Source organism: Chaetodon trifascialis, chromosome 19 (genome assembly GCF_039877785.1).
Source record: "Chaetodon trifascialis isolate fChaTrf1 chromosome 19, fChaTrf1.hap1, whole genome shotgun sequence".
NCBI lineage: Eukaryota > Metazoa > Chordata > Actinopteri > Chaetodontiformes > Chaetodontidae > Chaetodon > Chaetodon trifascialis.
In genome coordinates this window covers 21,073,216-21,093,887 of record NC_092074.1, presented here as the reverse complement: position 1 = coordinate 21,093,887, position 20,672 = coordinate 21,073,216, and the positions used below count along the sequence as shown (strand labels likewise).

General features: G+C 44.1%; 1 protein-coding gene across 1 annotated transcript in view; it reads left to right on the top strand.

The window, feature by feature from the left end:
- Positions 1-1,691: 1,691 nt before the first annotated feature.
- mei4 (meiosis-specific, MEI4 homolog (S. cerevisiae)) overlaps positions 1,692-20,672 on the top strand; it is a 40,946-nt gene continuing 21,965 nt past the window's right edge. Inside the window, exons 1-5 of the mRNA XM_070987994.1 lie at positions 1,692-1,719; positions 2,636-2,881; positions 6,446-6,975; positions 15,970-16,101; positions 19,576-19,578. Of these exons, the coding sequence (XP_070844095.1) occupies positions 1,692-1,719; positions 2,636-2,881; positions 6,446-6,975; positions 15,970-16,101; positions 19,576-19,578 (939 nt within the window). The remainder of the gene's footprint in view (positions 1,720-2,635; positions 2,882-6,445; positions 6,976-15,969; positions 16,102-19,575; positions 19,579-20,672) is intronic.

The window sequence follows — 20,672 nt, the reverse complement described above, 5'->3', positions numbered from 1 at the left end:
TAGTTGTGGCCAAGATACAAAACCACTGAGTACTTCATTTCCCATAATGCACTCTGCCTGGTAAATGTAATACTGATGCACAAGCTGTTGCTGCTGATACACTTACTTAAGACTTAATGGGCCCCTGGCCTCTTTCTCCCTACATCACCACTGATATTAACCTTTAAAAAGTTGTGCTGGTGGTTGAAAACAGATCTTGAACTTGCTGTCTGTGCTGATTTTCCAAAAAGAAGTCCCTTCAAACAGAAGCCCTGTGGCCCCTGGCCAGTTCCTGGTAGCCCTGTTCAATAATCCATCCATGCTTGTGACGGGTAAACTGATCTTGTGTGTAAAATTGGTTGCAAATATGTCCTTGAAATAAGCGTACAGGGAGCTTGAACCAAGAAAGAAGGCAGGTTTCTCCATTTGAATTCTGAAAAACAGATTTTAAACACAATGAACTAAAGTTGATATGCAAAAATATTAGTTTAAAGATTGAATTATTGAACAGTGCATCATATATTAGCAGCAGATTATGTTTTGTATGAAAAATCAGAATCTATAAACTGGAGCAAAATTAAAAGTAGCATAAAATAGAAATAGTTGAGTAAAAGTACCTCAATATTATACTTAAGTACAGAACTTGACTAGATGTATTTTTAGTGACCCTCCACCCCGTCTAAAGCCACATTTAGCTGAGCATTGAAGTGCCTCCACTCCCACATCTGGGATTTAAATGAGGCAAAATAACCTGGGAATTTGGGCTGCAGTCCAAAATGGTCGCTGCACCGATAAGAAATAAACAAATAAATAAAAACAACTGAAGCACAGCAAGAGCCTGAGATCAGATCCAGAAGAGGGCCGCTGGTTGCTGCAGATAATGAGCCATGATTCTCTCATGTTGAAGCAGGCCGGCGTGTTTTGACAGCAGCGCTCCTGCACGTCGAGGATACTTGAAAATGTCATGCAGGAAACTTTTAAAAGGTTAACAATCACAGTATGCAAATTTTGACAATTTGCAGCGAATTAGACGACCATTAGTTTAACCCAAGGAGAGAAAAACAAATCAAGAATGACTTTTTCCGCTGGCCTGAGGAAAAACCATTTATTCTGATGATGCTCCAGCAGTGAATCAGTCAGTGTGTGTCGACAGTGAGCTTATTGTGTTTCTCCTCTATCAGTGTTTTGTTGTCTGCTGATGCACATTTCACCAGGTGACCTTGTCAACAACTACATGGAGTGTCAGACGCTGCAAGTTTCAACCATTTATCCATTTTATTAACCATTGTGTTTAGCCAACTGTTTTAACCATTTATCGATTGTTTTATAGAATATTTATAGAGATTATAAAGGTACTCTAGGCTGCAACAACTATAAATTCATAAATAAAAATACCAGTATATTTTTGCTAAATTTAAAAATAAACTTTGATTTTATTTGATTGATTTGATAAAAATAAAAAACAAACAAAAAACAAACAAACAAACCACACTTTATCAACACTTTAACTGTCATTGTTTTTAATATTTTAAACACGTTTCACGGTCACGGATTTGAATGATGCGTTCACGGTCCATCCGCTTTCTTGGCGGACCGTCACCGGATCAGATGGGTCGCAGATTTCTCCGTAAAACCTGTTGAAAGTGAAATTAGCATCCCAAACTTGAAGATTGTAAACTTTTAATGGGGAAGCTGAGAGCAGGCGTCGAGCAATGGAGAGTAAGGACGGTCATTTAAAAGGTGATCAGTTCGACAGTTAACGTGAACAGTTTTTAGGGCAGAACTCGTTTGTTCAACAGTCTGAATTGTTGTGTTTGTATACGGTTAAGCTAGTTAGCCACATTCGGTAACTTTAGCTAGCTCTAACTTAGTTTGTCATGGTTTAAACTATAGCTGAGTAATTTAACGTTATTGTTTCCTTCAGCAGTGATACTTTCCGCTGTGATCTGGAGACAGATGTGAATTCAGACTGATTGAATTGGTTAAACAAACAAACAAACAAACAAACAAACAAACAAACAAACAAACAAACAAACCAACCACAAGTTTATTTTAGCTAACGGTAACATTACGGTGCTAGCTTAGCTGGACGCACCTGTGCGTCGGTAAACACAGAACAAATTAATTTTAGGGGTTAATGCGAAATAATTTGTGTATCGTAATAAAATGTTCTCCAGTCCAGTCACATATCAGGGACACAACTGGTCTGAAGATTTGACATGTGAAGACAATTAATGTGATGTCCGATAATGGACGCACGGTGTATTTAGTAAGCTAGGTCTGTTGCCTAAATAAAGAAAAGTGTCTCTCAGTATTTGAGCGGTTTTATCAGAAGGACTCTGAGTTGAGCTCCTAGCTAGAGTTGTTTTGGTTACAGGTTGGGAAGCTTCAGACTAATAAAGTGTTTTAAATCAAATACACTCCCCCAAACTGCTTTATGATTCATGTAATTTATCACAATTGAAATATTTTGTGAAGCGACACTTGAGCCTGCTGAAACTGAGATCAGAAACTAAACTGTGTTGATGAAACAGACGCCAGCTTGTTGTCAAATATGCATACATTTGTGTTTTGTACAACTTGTGCTTTGTGGTTAAATGTGTGGATTTTGTGTTGGTGGACTTCCCTTAAAATGTGCCCTCTCACTGTGTTTCAGCAGCGAGTCAAGCCGAGTGGTTTTTCGTGAAAGCCAAAGTGGCCCTGGCAGTGGCCATAATAAAGAGCAAGCCGCCAGGTGTGAGCGGCAGAGAGTACGCTGAGGCTTTGGCCTGCAAGCTGAAGGACCAGGATGAAGGCTGGAAGAAGAAAGGCCAGGAGCTGCAGCAGGAGGTGCTGAGGCTGCGACAGGAGCTGCTGATCAGCAGAGCGACGTGCAGCAGCAGGAGCAGCGCGGAGGCAGCAGGTAGGAGGACGCATTCAGAGTCTCACATCATATTTATAAGCTCTGCATACGTTTTGCTCTCAGATAAATGTAGTGAAGTAAACACTACAATATAGAAAGTGGTTAAGTACAGTTAAGTAGTAGTACTTGAGTAAATGTACTTGGCTGCATTCATCCCCTGTTGGGTAGACAGAGTGTGATTTGTGGGCAAAACTTTTCTGTTTATCATAAACAGCTTGTAGTTTGCAAAAGGTTTCGCTCTTGAAGAAGTCAAAGTTTCAGAGTAATTCATTCAGCGACCTGCGGTTTTAACAGCTGAAAGGTGAGCTGGAGTCAAAAAAAAAAAAAGAGCTGACAGTTTATAAAGATACACAAGCGCAGACTGACTTTCCTGATGCCTTCAGTCTGAGGAGAGGACGTCTCAAGGACACCCGCCTCGACATGACTCCTCAGAGGAGCTCAGGCGCTGAGGGAGCTGAGGTTGGCACACGAGGCTGCTAATGATTACATACATAATGCTCATGAATGTTGAGCTGTCAGGTTTATCGCTGCTTGTCCCTCTTTTCGACCCGGCCGATGTGTGATGTGCAAGCAAGACTCCATATTTCTTCCCAGCACACTGGTGTCCTGTCAGGGCGTAGCGATATTTCATGGCCCAGTTTTCACAATATAAAAACACGACAGTCTTAACGACATGTGAGTTCTGTTGGAGCTGATGAGTGCGGAGTGGAAGCAGAGCTGCTGTGAAGCAACTTGAGTGACAAGTCTGTAACAAGTCAGAAAATAGTGAAAAATCATCACAGTTTCCCTCACATCTTTGAAATGGCCATGTCAGTTTTGGTTTATTTTGCCTTTGATAGCCCGACGCTCATTAATAGGTAACTGGTTAATTTTGAGCTGAGGACGATCCAGACTGCATCTCCCAGTCAGCGCTGATGAAGTGAAGGTAGCTGTGATGTAGCTGTCCAGCAGTTGGTTGTCAGCGCTAGCTTCTCTGCTTGACTTTTAGCTCATCCATCCTCACTTAGCAGCGTGATCTGTGCCGGTGAGCCCACTAGCTCCACTTTGCGCACTTCGTTTGCTAGTTAGCGACGCTGTTAGCGGGGTGTGTGTGCACAAATGGGCCCACAGGCTGACATGTGTAACTGGTCATTTCCCATCAATCTCTGGACTGGACAGGCTAATCAATGGAGCCAAAGTACTGTTACTGGGGAAATGTCGCCATCTGTAGGTCCTCCTTGTAATGTCAGGTGGGGACGTTGTGAGTGCTGTCTTTCGTTCACTCAAGGTTGCTAGCCAGCCAGCTAACTAGCTTAGTGGACATAACTGTTTTTCACGAGGAGTCAGTCTCAGCCGTTGTCCACAGGAAGTGCTCCAGCAGCATCATCCAGCGACAGAGTGACCAGCTGTGGGTCACATGATGTACCGTGACATCATGAAATGAGCCCGTGTTGTTCATCCTCTCATGCTGCTCCCTAAAGAAAGCTCATACAGTTTGTGTAAATGCTCTCCTGTTGTTCTAATATTCAGTTTCAGAGCATTGAAGACCACATTTGGCATTGTTAGGGTCCTTGACTTGCAATTAGAGCCGCTCAGATTATTATGGCCTGGATTCAGCTGAACATTGACTCTGCATAGCTACCGCTCCACCTGTGCTCAGTAAAAATAGTCACGTCAGACCATTTCTGCCTCTCTTAAGGTGGCAGGAGTGAGATAGAATAGATATGAAACAGGATGTTGGCTCTACGTGATGGGAACTATCCTGTTTTTTCCAAATGATGCACAGATTTTGACAAACGGCTTGAAAAACAATGCTGACAGCTTTCCAGCGTTTGGCTCCTGATTACTATAATAAAATGCTCACGTTGGTGCAGGTTTTCCTTTGGCAGGGGTTTCTGTTGTTTACTCCATCCTCGCTGACATGAGTGGTGTGGACAAATTACATGATGAATGAATGAATGAACGAATGAAACACTTGCCAGTATAACAATTCAACAGCACCACAAATGACGCCTCTCTAAGTTTTTACTGTTTTTTAGTAAAAGCTGGCTGGAGAGTCGTCGGTATTATTGTTTCAGACCTCTGGTCTAATGTGAAATTGGCATATGGACCTTAAATTAATTAGTTTTTTGTTATTTAATCCATTTATTTTCCGCTGCCATTCCAGCTTCACAATGTACTTCATGATTAATTAATGATGTTATTTGGGTTTATTGTTATATTTCAGCTGGCTATTGCTGACAAAAATGTGATTTAAATGTCAGTAAATTGGTAAATAACTCCAGGCCATATTGTTCTGACTGGTTTTCCTTGATATTTTTCATACTTTGGCCGCTATGGCCATGAAAAATGTATTAAAATGCATTTTACGTGGCATTAAAAATGTCTTAAATCTAACTTTGTGAGCTCTGCGCACAATGCAAAGAGCTCACTTTCATACTCAGATACACACAGTGTGTATTTGTATCTGCAGCTTTCCGTATCTCCAGTATTTTAAGGCTCCTCTTGCTGGTGTTCATCTTTCCCTTTGTCAGAGAAGAACCAGCTGCTGCCAAATATCACGACTGGTGTAAATTATGTTATAATTCATTTGTTGGGAAAAGGTTTCAGCGCTCCCCAGCAGAGAATCTGTCACTTTGAAACAACACCCCACTCCTTATAAAACACACTCGGTTATAAATAGTGCAGCCTTTATGATAGCAATTGTTTCAAGGAAAACACTCGTCCCCCTAAATCTAAAACCTCAAGGGCTGAGGGGAGACATTTAGCACCGCAGCCTGTGAAAGTGATAACCAAGGTCCACCTGTTCATCCAGTTATGAGTTGCAGCCGCTATAATTTTGATTCTAGAAGCCCACCGGTGGGATTTTAGGGGCTTAAGGATGAAAGTTTCATGCTCACCTGAAAAGCATCGAGAGCGACTTACTGAAATGTGTGAGAATCCTGGAAGCACATATTAGTGATACAGCAAAAGCCCCTTTACGAAGGGGGTCTTCTTTGATCTGGTTTCATCTACCGTCTGACCTTTTTCGTTAATTGAATTTGTCAGTTCACTTTTTCACGGTGGCACTTTTCTCCCTCTGTGACCCTTTTTGTGCCTCTTTATTGTGACGTGCTCGTTAATCTTAGCCGTTCTTAACGTGAGTGAAAAGCCAGATTTCACCGGACAAATATAGAAAAAGGAAGGGTGATGCATAAAAGCACTCCGTGGTCGGGTGCTTTATTGCAGATCTGACTCCGAGAAGCAAAACTCTACACAAAGATTCAACATGGAGGCTGCCTGATAAACAATCCTATCAATAGCCTCGTGACGCCCACGCTGCCAGGGTCAGAAGGAGAGGCGTGGATGGCTCTTTTTAGCTATCATGTCCTCTGCTCTGAACACCAAAATCCAGGCAGAACCACTTTACAACCAGCATACCCATTTCCTCGAATCTGTACGACTGGACAGTCTGAACCTCCTCTGACATCCAAGGTCGGGGTACCCCGTGCTCCTCCTCAGCCTCTATTAAGAGCTTAACGCTGATGTGTCTTAATGATGAGTGATGACGCTGTTTACTGACCAGGCTCCTCATTGGACTTCCAGATCACCACGAGGCGGTGGACTCTTCTTCGCAGGACTTGTTTGGTCCAGAATGTGAGGCGTGCAGTGCAAACCCTGAACCAGGCTGTGACTCAGAGACTCCTGAAGTTCTGCAACAGGACCCCCGACCGGCCGCCTCGTCCCCTCAGCTTCCAGCTCCCTGCAGCCACCACAGATGTCCTCGTGGGAGGGCCGTGCTTCCTCATGTGCAGTTCCTCCAGTCACTGTGTGCCCTCCACCGAGCAGAGCGGACCAACAGCGTCCTGGAGTCGCTCTGGTTCCGCCCTGACGGGGATGCAGGGTCAGTGTTGGTGGACTCTGTGTGCCAGCTCCTGGACTCGCTGGTGGCAGCGTGCAGGGATCCTCCTGCACTTGGACCCCCAGACCTCGTCCCGCATGCCTGCCGGGTCACAGCCCGAGCGATGGACCTCTTCTGCTCTCAGAAGCTACCGTCTGCAGAGTTCATGAGACGGGTGGAGGAGTCACTGAGGGAGCTGACTGGGATGCTGCTGCACTGTAATCAGCTCAGCAGGGTGAGTAATGGGATCTCTGGGGAGGGGATGTGTATACACACAGTGTGTCCTTATCAATGTCCACAGCTGGAAGATTACCCAAATCATTCGGAGCAGTTCATTAAAGGGAGAAGTCGATCTGGCCTTTTTGATCAGATGTATTAACATATAAACAAACAATCCTGCGGCAGTTCCAGCTTCCTCTGATCTCCACATCTGACTTTTTGTTTATGTCATCAAATAGATGGAAAATCTAGATTTAGTGCCCACGTTGCTTAATTACCATTCGTATTAACTCGCCACAAAGCCACATGTGCATGGATGTAGTTTTAATGTGTTTTACTCAGCTGTGGAGGGAACAAGATGACAAGAAGATGATTGTGCCAGATCTTAAAAAGCACCTTATAGGTTGAAATTCATACTGAATTCAACAAGAGCAGCACTAGCTTTGAGCCTGCATGCGTTAGCTGACGCTGGGCACTCGCTGAGACACCTGCCCTCAGTTTCTCACCCATGGCTGTTATTTCTCCTCATCGTTGTTGGTTTCTGATCTTTCAGCTGTCTATCAGGAGCAAATGTATAAGACTGTGGTCTCTTCAGCCTCATCATGCTGGCATCTCTCATCTAAATGCCAGTATCTGGGCCAACAATGACAAAATGTTGTTTTATTAATTATTAATTAAGTATTATTAATGGTGTTTTTGAGTTTGTGTCCAATGAAACACTCCACTGCCATGGATGGAAGAGCGTTTCTGGGGGTTGGGCCTCACATATATAACTAAAAAATAACACAACTTTTTAACTTTATTCGCTGATTTAAATCTCTCAACTCTGTCTCAACTCTGGACAAATAACTTTACTTAAAGCTAAAGTAACCAGTGACTACTAACTAGCAGCCTGATGGACAGATACTGTGGCTTTACTTGTTGCTAAAGTAAACGCTATGCTGCTAAGTGTAGCTGCTGTTAGCTAGTTAGCTCGGTTAGCCATGCAGCTAGCCGGAAGGAAAAACAAAGAGAGGAAACCTTGGCTGGGTTCTAGCTGCAGAAACTGCTCCAGGTTTTACTCTGTGGACTCTGCAGACTTCTCTGGGATAAAATCACCTTATTGGCCACAAGTTTTTCATGCTGTTGTTACCACTGAACATCCCCTGGGTAATTTAAGTCCGTTGCAAACAAGGCTTAAGGGGCTGACGTGACAGTTGCAGTAGTTGGAGAGCTCCATTAACTTTACCCAAATGAAGTTTTAATACTACCTGATTTCCCTTGAGCATCATTAAAGTTTCATAATATTCTATTTTCAAGGCAAGAGAGGATTATTGGTGTTTGTGTAAAAATATGTGCTGACTCAGCTTAATGTATTCAGCAGCTGCTGCTGAGAGCTTGTAGGCAAATGTAAAAATTGATCATTTGTCCGCTTAGAACTAAATGGAGTTTGATTGGAGTGAAATGGGCCAAATACGCTCTCTGTGTAAACATGATCTTTATGCATTCAAAAGCAACTGTAAGTAGGGTGAGAAAACACTCAGGCTGCATCTGATTAATCATTCTATTAAAGGACAGAAAGCAGTGAAATATTAGTATGATCAGCCACAAAACCCAAAGACATTCAGTTCAGTGTTATCCAGCAGAGACCTGCAGCAGATCCTCACATTAGAGAAGCTGGAATCTGAGGATGTTTGACATTTTAGCACAGCAGCTCTGTCAAGCTTTGTGCTTCTCAACAAGCAGGAGTAATGTGCACAAGGCTTTAGTAAGTGACATGCATGGTTTCCAAAGAGTTTAGAGGGGTTTCTTTCTCCCATCCAACACAAACTGGTCTAAGAGTTTAGCAGCTCTGTGAGGCTGTACATGCTGACAGCGATGCCTTGAAGTAAATGCTAATGTCAGCATGCTAAAATGCTCACAATGACGGTGCCAACAGGTAACATGCATGCTAACATTTGATAATTAACACTAAACATGAGGCACAGCTGGGGCTGAAATATTTAGTTCATAAAACAAAATACTGGACAAATTAGTAACTATTTTGTGAAAAATGTATATTTTAGAAACACCTCTCACTCCAGCAGCTGCATCGAGGTCCCAGTGTCCATGGGAGAGGCACCAGACAAGTGTACCATCAGTCAGAAGTGCAGTATTTGATAGCGTATGTATATCAGAAGAGTACTGTGTATACAATAATAATCATAGTAGCAGTAGGAGCAGCCATGAATTTCTATTCAGGTGCATTCATGGAACCTGCGAGACGAGGAAGCGCAGTGACTTCTGGGAAGACCCCAAGTCAGTAATGTAAACGTGTACAGATGGAGAGGAGGAGAGAGGTCCCCACAAGCAAAAAAATCTGCGTTAAAGCCCAAAGTCTGATACATTTGGGTTGTAAATTTTCCACCATTATCACTGTAATCTGTATATATGCAGTGATAGAGTGGACAGATGAAGAGATGCAGTGACTAAAGAGGGGCAGGGCTAATTGTTTCAGCACTAAAGCATACAGCACACTGTATATCATGCAATATATTGAATTAATAGCAGTTAATTTTCTTATTTTTAGAAGTAATTGTCATCCAGGACAGTCAAACTCGGACAATACTGGATGATGCACACGTTGAACAAACAGCAGCTTGTCGTCGGTTTGCTGTGAGAAACCACATTCAGACATCAGCTTAACCCTCTATTAGCTTTCAAATGATGTGAGTGTTTTCATTACAACAGAGGAGCGCAGTGTTATAGGGTTTTCTCATCATTCAAATCTCACTGAGCCCGTAAAGTGTAAAATTGCTTTTGCAGCGCGTCGTCAAAGTCACTAACCGCCTCGCACATGCTACCGTCATGACAGGCCTCAGCAGCCTGGGAATGGAGATGAAAGAGAGCCTGAGTTGACGAGGGTGAAGTTATCCCGTCTTGTGCTGTACTAAACGCTCAGAGAACGGCTCACCCACTTAACATGGCTGCAGGCAGTTTCCTCTTCACGGCGAACTCCCTCTGTTTGTCAGGACAAATGGTGCAGAAAGTTTCCTTTTCGCAGAGAGGTTTAGTAGTTAACTGATGATAGCGGTGATGAGGGCGTTGAATTATTTAAATTCACGTCCATTAGCACAGCACCGCGCTGTCTCAGTGTCCACACAGAGGCAAGTGTCTCAGCCTTATAGGACAGATGAAACAAGCGATCACAAGAAGGTAAATGCTGTTGGTGGGACTCAAAGTGTGATTATTATGGAGGGACATGAGGGTGGGGGTGTTGCTTCAGGGATTCTTGTAAAAACTTAAATTATTCATAATACAAAAGAATTTTTTTTTGTCCGCCCAGGTGGAAAATTGTTTTAGGTAACGGGCGCTAAAGCGTACAAACCCAAAGGAGAACTGATGGCATTTGTGAAGAATCATCAAGAAAACTGGCCACCAAATCCAGAAAAAGACCAAGAAGATGTCAAAATGCTGAAAGAAACTTTATTTACTGTGGATCGGTTACAGTGTGTCATGGCCGACCGTTGAGGGGCAGCTGACCTGCAGACTTCTTCAGTGGACGTAACGTGTGATTGGTCAGAGCGGCTGCATTTACTTTCTCCTCCAAGTTTCTGATGCTTGCGTCGATCGTTGAAGAAATGAGCAAAGTCATCTCGGCTGTGATCAGCTCTGACTGAAAAGAGCTAATTATTGCACTGCGGGAGTCTAACTTTCCCACTGTTGCTCTGTGTTAAGTAAAGTCAATGGAAGGATGGAAGCAAAGTCACTGTGGGTAATATTAATATCCTAACCTGCACCACAGTGATCTCCAGGATGCCTCCTGCTAACCCCACCCGTCAAGTATATTCAGTATTGATTTGGAGTATTTTTTAACCCTCACACAACCAGCTCTGCAAAGACAGCCGGACTCTCCACGTGACGGGAATCTTCCCCATTAATTTCTTCCATCCCACTTGATAAAAACATGCCGTTCAACAGGTCACAGACAGCGTGAGCACCATTGAGCAACAGACGAGCTGCATCTGTAATCATTTCTGTTGTCCTTTTATGACACGCTCCCATAAGAACTGGCTGTGAATTTATTCCTTTTCATCAAAGCACCTTATAGAGTGAGCTCTGTGTTTGGAGCCAGATTACACTGTTTAAAGTAAGAACTGTCTTTTTGATAGCAGCGCTGTTTGATGTCACTCATCTGTGATGCTCAGCGCACGTGTAATTAATGTTTGTGATGTGCTCACCGTCCTTCAGCCTGAGTCATCTTCTCGTTTTAGTGAGCTTCCTTTTATTTTCTCGCCCAGTCTGTGTTTTGACAAGGCTTCAGTGACGGAGGGTGAACTCGCTGCTCGGTGTTAAATGTGGGCCTATACAGGCTTAGAAATGGCTTTTAAATGTGGTCATTCAGCTGTGGGTGATGCGGGTCACTGATCTCAGCTGTGCCTGTTACTCAAAATGCAGCACCTCGTGGCTGCATTGCATTTTGGTCTAATGACACCACACCATGCCTGCAGAAATTGGTCTCTCTGTCTTTTCTATTATGGATGACCCCGTGTCTGGTGGGTGAGCTGCAGTCCCAAATGGTATCTTTGGAAAAAAAAAAACAACTCACATTGATTCTGAAGAGCTGGACCTGAAACCTGATGTTTAAGACAGATATTTTAAACATTTCTGAACCAAACTGATGAATGGGCTAAAGAGCTACAGAATCTGAGCACTGCTAATAGTCTGATTGTGAAAAGATGAGTGATTTTGCGATGCATTTAAATGTTTATCTTAACATGAGGCATCAGCAGTCTGAGTTAGTCAAATCCTGTTCCCAGCCTTTAAGACAGGGGTCATCTACTACACTGTCCAAGGGCCAGAATTTAGGCCAAATTAGTTGTGTAGTATTTTTACCCAGAATATCCAGAATTTAGTTATTTCCTGCAGTCGTTGGAAAGCCACAGTTGGAAACCAGCATTTTAAATCGCCCAGGTGCTACACTTCTGCATTTCAAAGGCTTTTAGCATCTACACGTTAACTGCCGCTTCAGCTAATTTTTACTCTTCAGCTGACAGCTCAAATACAGCTCGCGGCAGTTTACATGCACTTAAACTATTTATGCAAAGGGTTTGAATTTGAAATTGAAATTTCAGGTGATTACACTTCAGAAGACACTTGTTCAGCCTCGACTGACACTTCAGCTGCTTAACTGTTCAACATCTCATGCAAACAGTCGACATTTGAATCCATTTCAACCTGTTCAGTGATGCTGTGATTTTGGTTCAGCGCGATTTTTTTCTTTAAAAATTTGCATTCTGTCCAAGTTGCCCAATCACGACTTTGAGGATCCCCGTTAATGAACTCTATATATTCCTGACGTCCAGCGAATGCTCCATTGCGCTGCCAGTCAGACTGATTGCTCAGGATCGGTCAGATATGGAGGCGAGGTCAGAGATGAAGGGCGGGGGTAATTATAATATTGGAAAGACTCCTGAAAAGATCAAGGCGTGCCAGCAGGGGAAGACGACCTCTGGGACGCGATTCTAAAACACTCTGACGCCAGACTAATCTGTCAAACGCGCTGTTCAAAAACAATTTTCCATGTGGAGAGGGATAAGATTGTCTGGGATACAGCGTCTCGATGAACTCGTCCAGTGTATTTCCGTGCATCTGACAGTATGAAGACATGACTAAGCACATTGTGCTGTGACTCCCAGATTTGATCTGAAGTGTTGCGTTATATCAGCCGCGGGTGTACAGATGAGAGGAGAGGAGAGTGTGTCCATACTATTATGCTGTAACTCTATTTTATGTGACGTGCCATTTTTCCTGTAAAGGAAGGGGGCTGTCAGTCAGTCCAGGAGAGTCAGTGCACATGAGGTTGCAGAGCTGCTCACCGTTAGTTACAGATGAAGGGTTGCTCTTTTAGACAATTCGATATTGTAGGGAACCCACCGTGATTTTTTCATCCCTTTTCTAAAGCCGCAGCTTAAGAGTCAAACCGTGAAAAAGTGTCAGCAAAGTGCTTACAGCCAAAGTGCGTTCCATCTCGAGGAGTAATGCCGCAAGCAATTTACCCAGCAGCGGGTCCTGCCTCCAGAGCCGCTCACGTCCACAAAGAGAGCTCCTATTTCTGCCTCCGTTTCTCAGGCGCACCTGGAGGAGTTGTTACCGTCTAGGAGGAAGGAGATTGGACAAGATGAAGAGCCCAGACGATGAAATTGCAGATCCTGAATCCCAAGTGGCGTCATTCAAATGTCACTCTCCCGCTGCGTTCAACTGCAGGCATATTTCATGTAATAACCTTTCACAGAGGAGGACAGTTTAGTGTCTGGCTGGCCTCATATAGCCTCAAACCCGCCTCATCTTACTGTGTCATCCTTTTGTCTACTGGAAGAACTTTTATTACCTTCTCGTATATTGCACCCAGCTCGCCTCATGCGTTTCGGCCCCAAACAGAGCGCTCAAGTACACCTTTTATCACTCTATTATTTTTCAGACAATGCTACCCGTCACGGTTATGGCTCCAGCATGTGCCCGTAAACATGAAGAATGAGATTAGAAGTTATTTAAACAGGCCGTTGTTCTGGATGTTAACCCCTAAGTGAAGAGAGGGTACTGTAGTTGGCGGTGTCTCCTGCAGCGTGCTCCATACGTTCCTGAGCTCAAAAACATGATAATATACCAACAGTTTTGATTGGTTGTTTACAGTGTTAAGCACAAAATGTGCTGTGATATATTCAGAGTGTGAAAATAAATGTCTGAGAACATTATGGAAAGGACCCCTGCAGAGATATCTTTTGTTAAAGAGTACGATCCTTCAGTTTAACCTGAAACGACTCCGGCCAAAACCACCAGACTCCATTCACAGAATCAGTGATTTTATCACCGTAAGACACACCTCATTCACACTTAACAGGAACAAATTCAAACCCACCAAAACTGCCTTGGTTCATCTTTCCACCGTCACCGTCTCTGGTTTGGTTGTAATTCGCTGAATCTTGGGAGGTTTGACAGTGAGGACGTCAGAGAAGCAGTTGGGAAAACGGCGTTTACAGCCAGAATGTTTTCACGTCTAACTCTGGAATTATTTACATTATGACTGAGACGTTTAAATATGTCAGACTTCATGTTACGCTCAAGAAAAGAAAATATTAAATAGAAATTAGTCTGTGTCGCTCGGCCCTGGTTTCTGTTAATCACTTGGTCGATATGATCATAGATACTGCAGCCAACAGGATTATCAAGAATAGTCAAAGGATGAGTGTTGAGTGGAAGGTGAATCAGCTGATGGATGCAGCGAGAAAGCAGAATCCATTTCATTGGTGCTTTATTTTTTTGTGCCCATCTCCGTGTAAGCAGCAGAACTAGCTGCTCCGATCAGGCATCAGAGGGCGAAGAGGTGCTGGGAAGGAAGCCTCATCAATCTGCAGCCTGAGACGAGCTGGTCAGGAAAACTGAATAACATCTCCTCCCTTCATTTGTTCCAAATTATGAATTAATCTCTTGATAGGATAATCACGCAGACAGTTTCACATGATGTCCTTGTAGCATTCGGCACTCAGGCGTAATCAGCAGCAGAGGCAATACAAAGCAAATTGAATTTAAGGGTTTTTTTTTTTCCTTTTTGTTCATCTTTCAGTCGCTCTCCGTTTGAGGAACGCGGCCAAACACGCCCATCTGATCAGCTTTAAGCATCTGTTTTAGCTCTGCACTTCAGTTGCGGGCAAGGTTACTAGTTGAATTTCCCAGCCCAAATTAAAAAGCAACAATGGTCATGATGCCCTTGAGCCAAACAATTTATCCGCAGCTGCTGCCGTGGAGCTGCCTGCTGGCACGGCAACAGAGGACAGTTTGGATGCGCTGGCCTGCTCTCGCTTGAAACTGTGAAAAACTGAGTGAATATGAATCAGGCTGTTGCTGAATGTGAGCGTGCATGCTAACCCAGGATCACAGAGCTTCAAACCTGTGGCAGCAGCCAACTGTGTGCTGGGCGTCAGGGTGTAGAAACTATTTCCTTGTCAACAAATCCCATGAAAAGACCCAAAACAGTGAACGTGACTGACAAATACTGTGTATCAAAGCCTGATCTATCGTCTTCCTCTTTGTCTGGAGCTCCGTTGTTGTTCCACAAGCTATTAAAAACAGTGCGCCACGCTGTTAAACTCAATCCCACACACACTGTCCTGCTCCTTGAAGTACTGGTTAGAGCACCAAATTACGTATTAATCCACCACTCAAAGTAATCCCTGATAACTGCAGCTTTCGACAGTGAACCTCCTAATTACTGCTTACTGATGGTACATAAGGAAGTTGTTGTGCGTGAATTATGATCTTAATCCACCGACCCCAGAATATGGCATTAAAAAGTGCTTTATAATGACCAATAAAGAGCCAGTATTCATGGTTAATACTAATGCTAATATTCTAATGCTAATATTCATGCTGTGATAGGTGTGGATTTACCTGTCCTTTAGCGCTGGGGCTGTTGACACTGTGCATTTTCTATGAAAAGAGTGAATACCTCTGACCTTTCTTCTGGTTCTCACTGTGTTATTTCTTGGTTGATCAACAGGAGGTGAATCTGATAACGACTAAAATTTTTAGCAGTATTTAAGGTAAAGATGTCAAAGATTTGGTTGTTCCAGCTTCTCAAACGTGAGAATCAGCTGCTTTTCCTCATCAAAGTAAACTTAATAGTTTGAGGTTTCCAATCATTGTCAGACAAAACAAGACATTTGAAGATCTCTTAGAAATGGTACTTTTATGGCATTTTTAATCGGTTAATCAGGAAAACATTGGTAAATGAATCTCTAATCAAAATGGTCATAGTCTCATGCTGGACTGGTGTTCATGTTGTCTTATTTACATGCAGCGTGCAGCTGTTTGGTGTCTTTAATCCGTATGACATGCACTGTCAGCACATATTTATTGTAACCAGTTTGGGATGAGTAGAATTAAAATCTATTCATTTACAGATATTGCATCCTTCATGTGAAGCTGTAAAGGTTAGCAAAAAGAAAGCGTTGAGGAATCTCCTTTAGTGAAGTGCTGTTTTTCCAAACCTCAGCTCCCGGCTGCAGAGACGCTGATGGAGTGCCTGATCACGCTGGGGAGCTGCAGTATGTCAAAGTCCTTTCTCATTCGTCACATCCTCTCTCAGATCAGCACTCTGGCTGTTCAGCTCTGGCAGGCCTTCCAGGTAAACACCCCCACTGCTTCACCACACCTCCTCCTTCGCTCCCGTCCTGCTTTTCTTCTTCTGCGTCTGTCTCTTTTGGCTCGCAGACAGTGTTGATCCTTTTCTGCTTCCCTCCGCCGCCTCATGATGGGATGTGTTCTTCGTGTTTGTGCCTGTGTTGTTCGCTTCCCTTTCAACAGCGGTGCACTGTGAAGTATTATGAACACATTACAGTCCATGTAAACAGGTGGTTTTGCACTCAGACCGTGTTGAGATCATGAATCTCTCCATCATACTCTCTCTGCTGTTCTCCCCCCACAGTCTCCCTTTCTCTCTCCCATAGACTCTTTCATTTCACCTTTTTGCTCCTTGCCAGCCGCCTTTTGTGCAGGGCTTCAGGTGAAAACAGTTTGCCCTATTGACTCTGCTCCACGGCCACTCCTGTACCACCGTAATCAATACTGCGTCCCACTAGTTTCCTGTCTGCCATGTATTCAAACATCTCTCGGTGCCTCTGGAGACCGCCTGAGTCACAGGCCAGGCGAGAGCTGCATTTGGCCGGCCTGCTTCCTGTGAAAGGCAGAGCTGAGTGTCAAGCCGCCGGGGGTCCTTCGAAATGGAAATGTGTAAAAAAGGAAAAGGATACAGATGATTCCCCCCCCCCGTCACCCCTCCCGCTGAGCTTCCCTCCCACTCAGCAGGGTCGGTCATGCTCTTGCGCCTGTTTTTCTCCTCCTCCTCCTCCTCCTCGAGAGAGCCTCTCGAGGCGGCCGATGCCAAAAAGAGAATTTTATCAACACTGCATTTTTGAGGGCCAAGTCGAAGAAAGAAAATAGCTGAACCCACTGTTCACTGGAGATATTGACAATGCAGAACAGCCTTGTGCTGCTGTGGCGCTATTGTCTCCAACAAACCAGCAGTAATGGCTATTTATAAGCAAAGTCTGGAGGCTCAGTTCTCCACAGACTGTCATACACAGGCGGATCGCGGTCATTGGCCTTGGTGCATTCTGGAGACTTTTAATTGGAGAATTTAAATGAACCAACATGGAGGCGTAGACCTCTGTTAATGTGATGGTTTGGCATTTGAACGCACACAGACATAATGGGTGGATGGGGGGGCTCACGTCCCCTGCGGCATATGAAATGTGGAAGCGTGTTCCCCCTAACATGTGAGTGACCAGACACTCGTGTTCAGGGTTAAACTGTCGCGTGTCTATGTCAACCAGCAACAGTGAACGCAACAGCTGTGAGCAGTTCAAGAGCACGTCTCCTCGTAGCGCCGTCCACAGATCTCTGGTCCATGTGCACACAAGTGAAACACAGTCTTCACTCAGAGCGTCGTTGTTAGTCAAATACAAAGGGCTGCTGAGTGCTTCAGTGTTACAGGATGGAGGCTGAGCAGCGTCGCTCTGTTTCCTGCAGACTTTGTGCCAGCTGTGTGCGTATTTGGGTCCAAAGAGAAGTCTGAGGGACTGGAGGTGATAGGTTGCTTCTAGGGTGGCTGTGAGGGACCAACCGGATAGGTGGAACCCTAAAAAATAAGATAAATATATCAATCTGTCCATCCATCTCTCTGGTTTGTCCACCCAGTGTCTGACTGAGTGTTTTGCCCTTGCAGTCATTAGAACGCCCATGGAGTCCACCCCCCACCACGTCCACCCCCACCACGTCCACTCCCACCACTCATCTTCAGTCTTTCAAGGCTAAAGACGTGACAGCGAGATAACTGTGGACTTGACGGAGTCTTATTTGCTTGCAGCTCCGCTCCTGCAGCTCTCCGCGGTTCATTCCCTCCAGGCAGGAGGTCTGAGGGGAGGAGCGGCGTGCCTCCCATTATGGAAAAACTGTAGAGGAGACTGCATCTATATCTCCATTAGCATTTTACTCTCTTAGGTCACGCTGCTAACCAGAGCGAATGAGAATGAGGGCAACTGTTGAAGCTTCAATTCCCGAATCGCAGCATGCTAATTTTGTTGTTACAGAGTCGAGAGGTTATATTTAACGACACGCTCTTTGAAGCGGGGGGGGGGGGATAATAGTGAGTGAGAGAGAATTAAAAGGTTAAACTAATTGCAAAAAGCCTTACTTAAAGCAGCTATAATCAGTATTATTACAATAACAATGGATCAAATGATGATGTGAAAGGGGTTTTGGCTTGATGGGACCTGTTGGGACCCTGTAGCACACGCCCCCTTGTATAAGCTTTCATACACTCCCCAGGCTGAGTCAAGTCCACGGACAGACCCCTGCCTCAGCTCTTTTGTCAGCAGCAGCAGACCCCTTGCCCCCCCATCGATAGTGCTGAGTGAAAAGTGTTTCTCAGCGTGGAGGATTTCCTTTGTATGGGAAGCTGTCATGGCAGTGACACGTAAAGGCTGAGCGGATGCCTCCTCTGTCTGCCTCTTGAGTTCAGTCTCCAGGTTTGTGCCGTTTAATGTCAGGATTAACATGTCTATCAGAGCACGTTTCCCGGTGACATGACATGAAATAAAATGCCTCGCGGTTTGTCTGCTTTCTGGTGCTTTAACATGAAGTCTGCTTGTTTGGTTCAGTTTGTTTGAGCCGCTGTGAAAGCTGTCAGTCAAACCAGAGTCTGCTCCTATATAGTACATGCAAATCAAATGGTGACCAAATCAGTGAGACAGGCAGCAGGTCTGCTGTGTTTGTGTGCTGCTCTGTTTAATTAGGCAATTCATTAAGTGTTAATGTTAATTATTACTAATATGTGGTCGATTTGCAGTCTTTGCAGTTTTTTTGGTTTAGCATTAAATTGCTGCTGTCAGGCACCAGATTTCCTCACGTGTGTCCTGATGACGGTTGTTTTCCTTCGCTCCAGACTGTTTTTTCGGGCTCTGGCCGGGGCAGGTGCAGCTTTTCATCAGTTTAGTTAAACAGCATGGACAAACATGCCTGCAGCTGCCCTGAAGCTCAACATCTGAGAGCAGAGCCGAAAACGCCTGAGCTGCTGAGAAGACTTCATTCTGAACAATAAGTATTGTTTTTGTTTTCTTTTTCGTTTAGCGTCTGAGCCGCGTGCCTCATCAGGTATCCATCAGACACCGTGCACTACAATCTGTTCACGGTGAATGACACTGATTGAAGCTATCAGCAAAGAGCGCAGTAGTGCTAGCTGCAGAGAGGGTATGAATCGTGCAGGAGACGGAGCGAAGAGGAGCCTCGGTTTGAACTTCAGAAATAAGAGCGCTCACTCGGGCTATTCACCATGTCTCTTGTTAAGATTAATTCTGCTTCTTCTGCCGTATTTCCCTGATTGATAATGACATGCTGTGTCTGAATGAGGCTTTGTCATGTCTTACTGAGGCGTTCGCAGGCAGCGAGTGATTTGAATGCAGCACGTGAGCTAACAGTCAAACGATTATATGGAGAGATAATTCCAGACTGCAAATGCAGTGAATGACTTGCTGAAAAATCATAAATGGTATAAAAAGGGTTTGATTTTTCTGAAAAACTTGATTGTAATTCTAACTTTAAGGGGGTCATCTTAACATGATCGCTGCTCCTGCAGTTTGAAGTTTCCTCTTTTCCTTCAGATCTTCTCTCCTACCTGCTTCTCCAAGAAGGCTCGAGCTAACAAAGCTGTCTGTATTCTTACAGTTAAATTCCTAAGTAGTAATTATTATTATTATTAGGGAAGTATTACGTTTTCAGTTTATCAGCACACCACCTGCCGCTGTAGTGAACGTCACACAGGCCTTCACCCTCCTCCAGCTGGTGGTTAAGGGGGCAGATCGCGCCCATCTGTCCGGGGAGTCTTCGCTGACTTGGGTTTTTGTGTTCCAGAGGTGGAGAGGACAGGCAGCGGTGGTTGAAGGGCTTTGTGTGATGTTCACATGTGATCGACCTTATTTTCTTGTCATCTTTTGCGTCATAACTTGGGAGACCTTAACAGCTCCTCCGGGTGTTTGTCTAGAAACGCATGTGCAAGACGACGAGCTAACAGGCTAACAGGTTTTCAAGCCTTTAGGATTTTAGCGGAGAACTATTAAAACTCTGAATTTGAGGTCTTACATGATGACACGTGGACTTTAAGTCCCACATCATGGAGATATAACTGCCCATTGTCCTATTACTGTTAATTTTCACTGTTATGATTAATTATGAATCATAGTAGCGCTGCGTATTTCACCTTTATTTCAGGCCCGGTGCCCCCCAAAAAAAAAAAAAGATTGCCAAAATGTCATCATTTAGAGCTTTGAGGAAACTAGCCTGAGTCATTTGGTCCATTAAATGTCAGTAAAGCACTGAAACTTCCTGAAGTTGCCATATTCAACAGTCCAAAACCCAAAGATAATTAACAAAGGCATCATGAATTGACTGACTGATTAATGGAGTAATTGTTTCAGCTGTTTTCAAACCTGTGATTTCAGCACAGTAAAGCTGACATCGCAGTGAAGGTCTAATATATACATTTATTTTCATTTTACCACCTGCTGAATCACTGAAGTTTCACAGCTGTCACAGGAAGCATCTAAAGAATGAGTGTTTTTGGATGCACTATTTCAAGGACATACAGTAAGTGTTGTAGTGAGCGGTGGCGTTTAAGTCATGAGTATTCTATCAGGAGCAGCG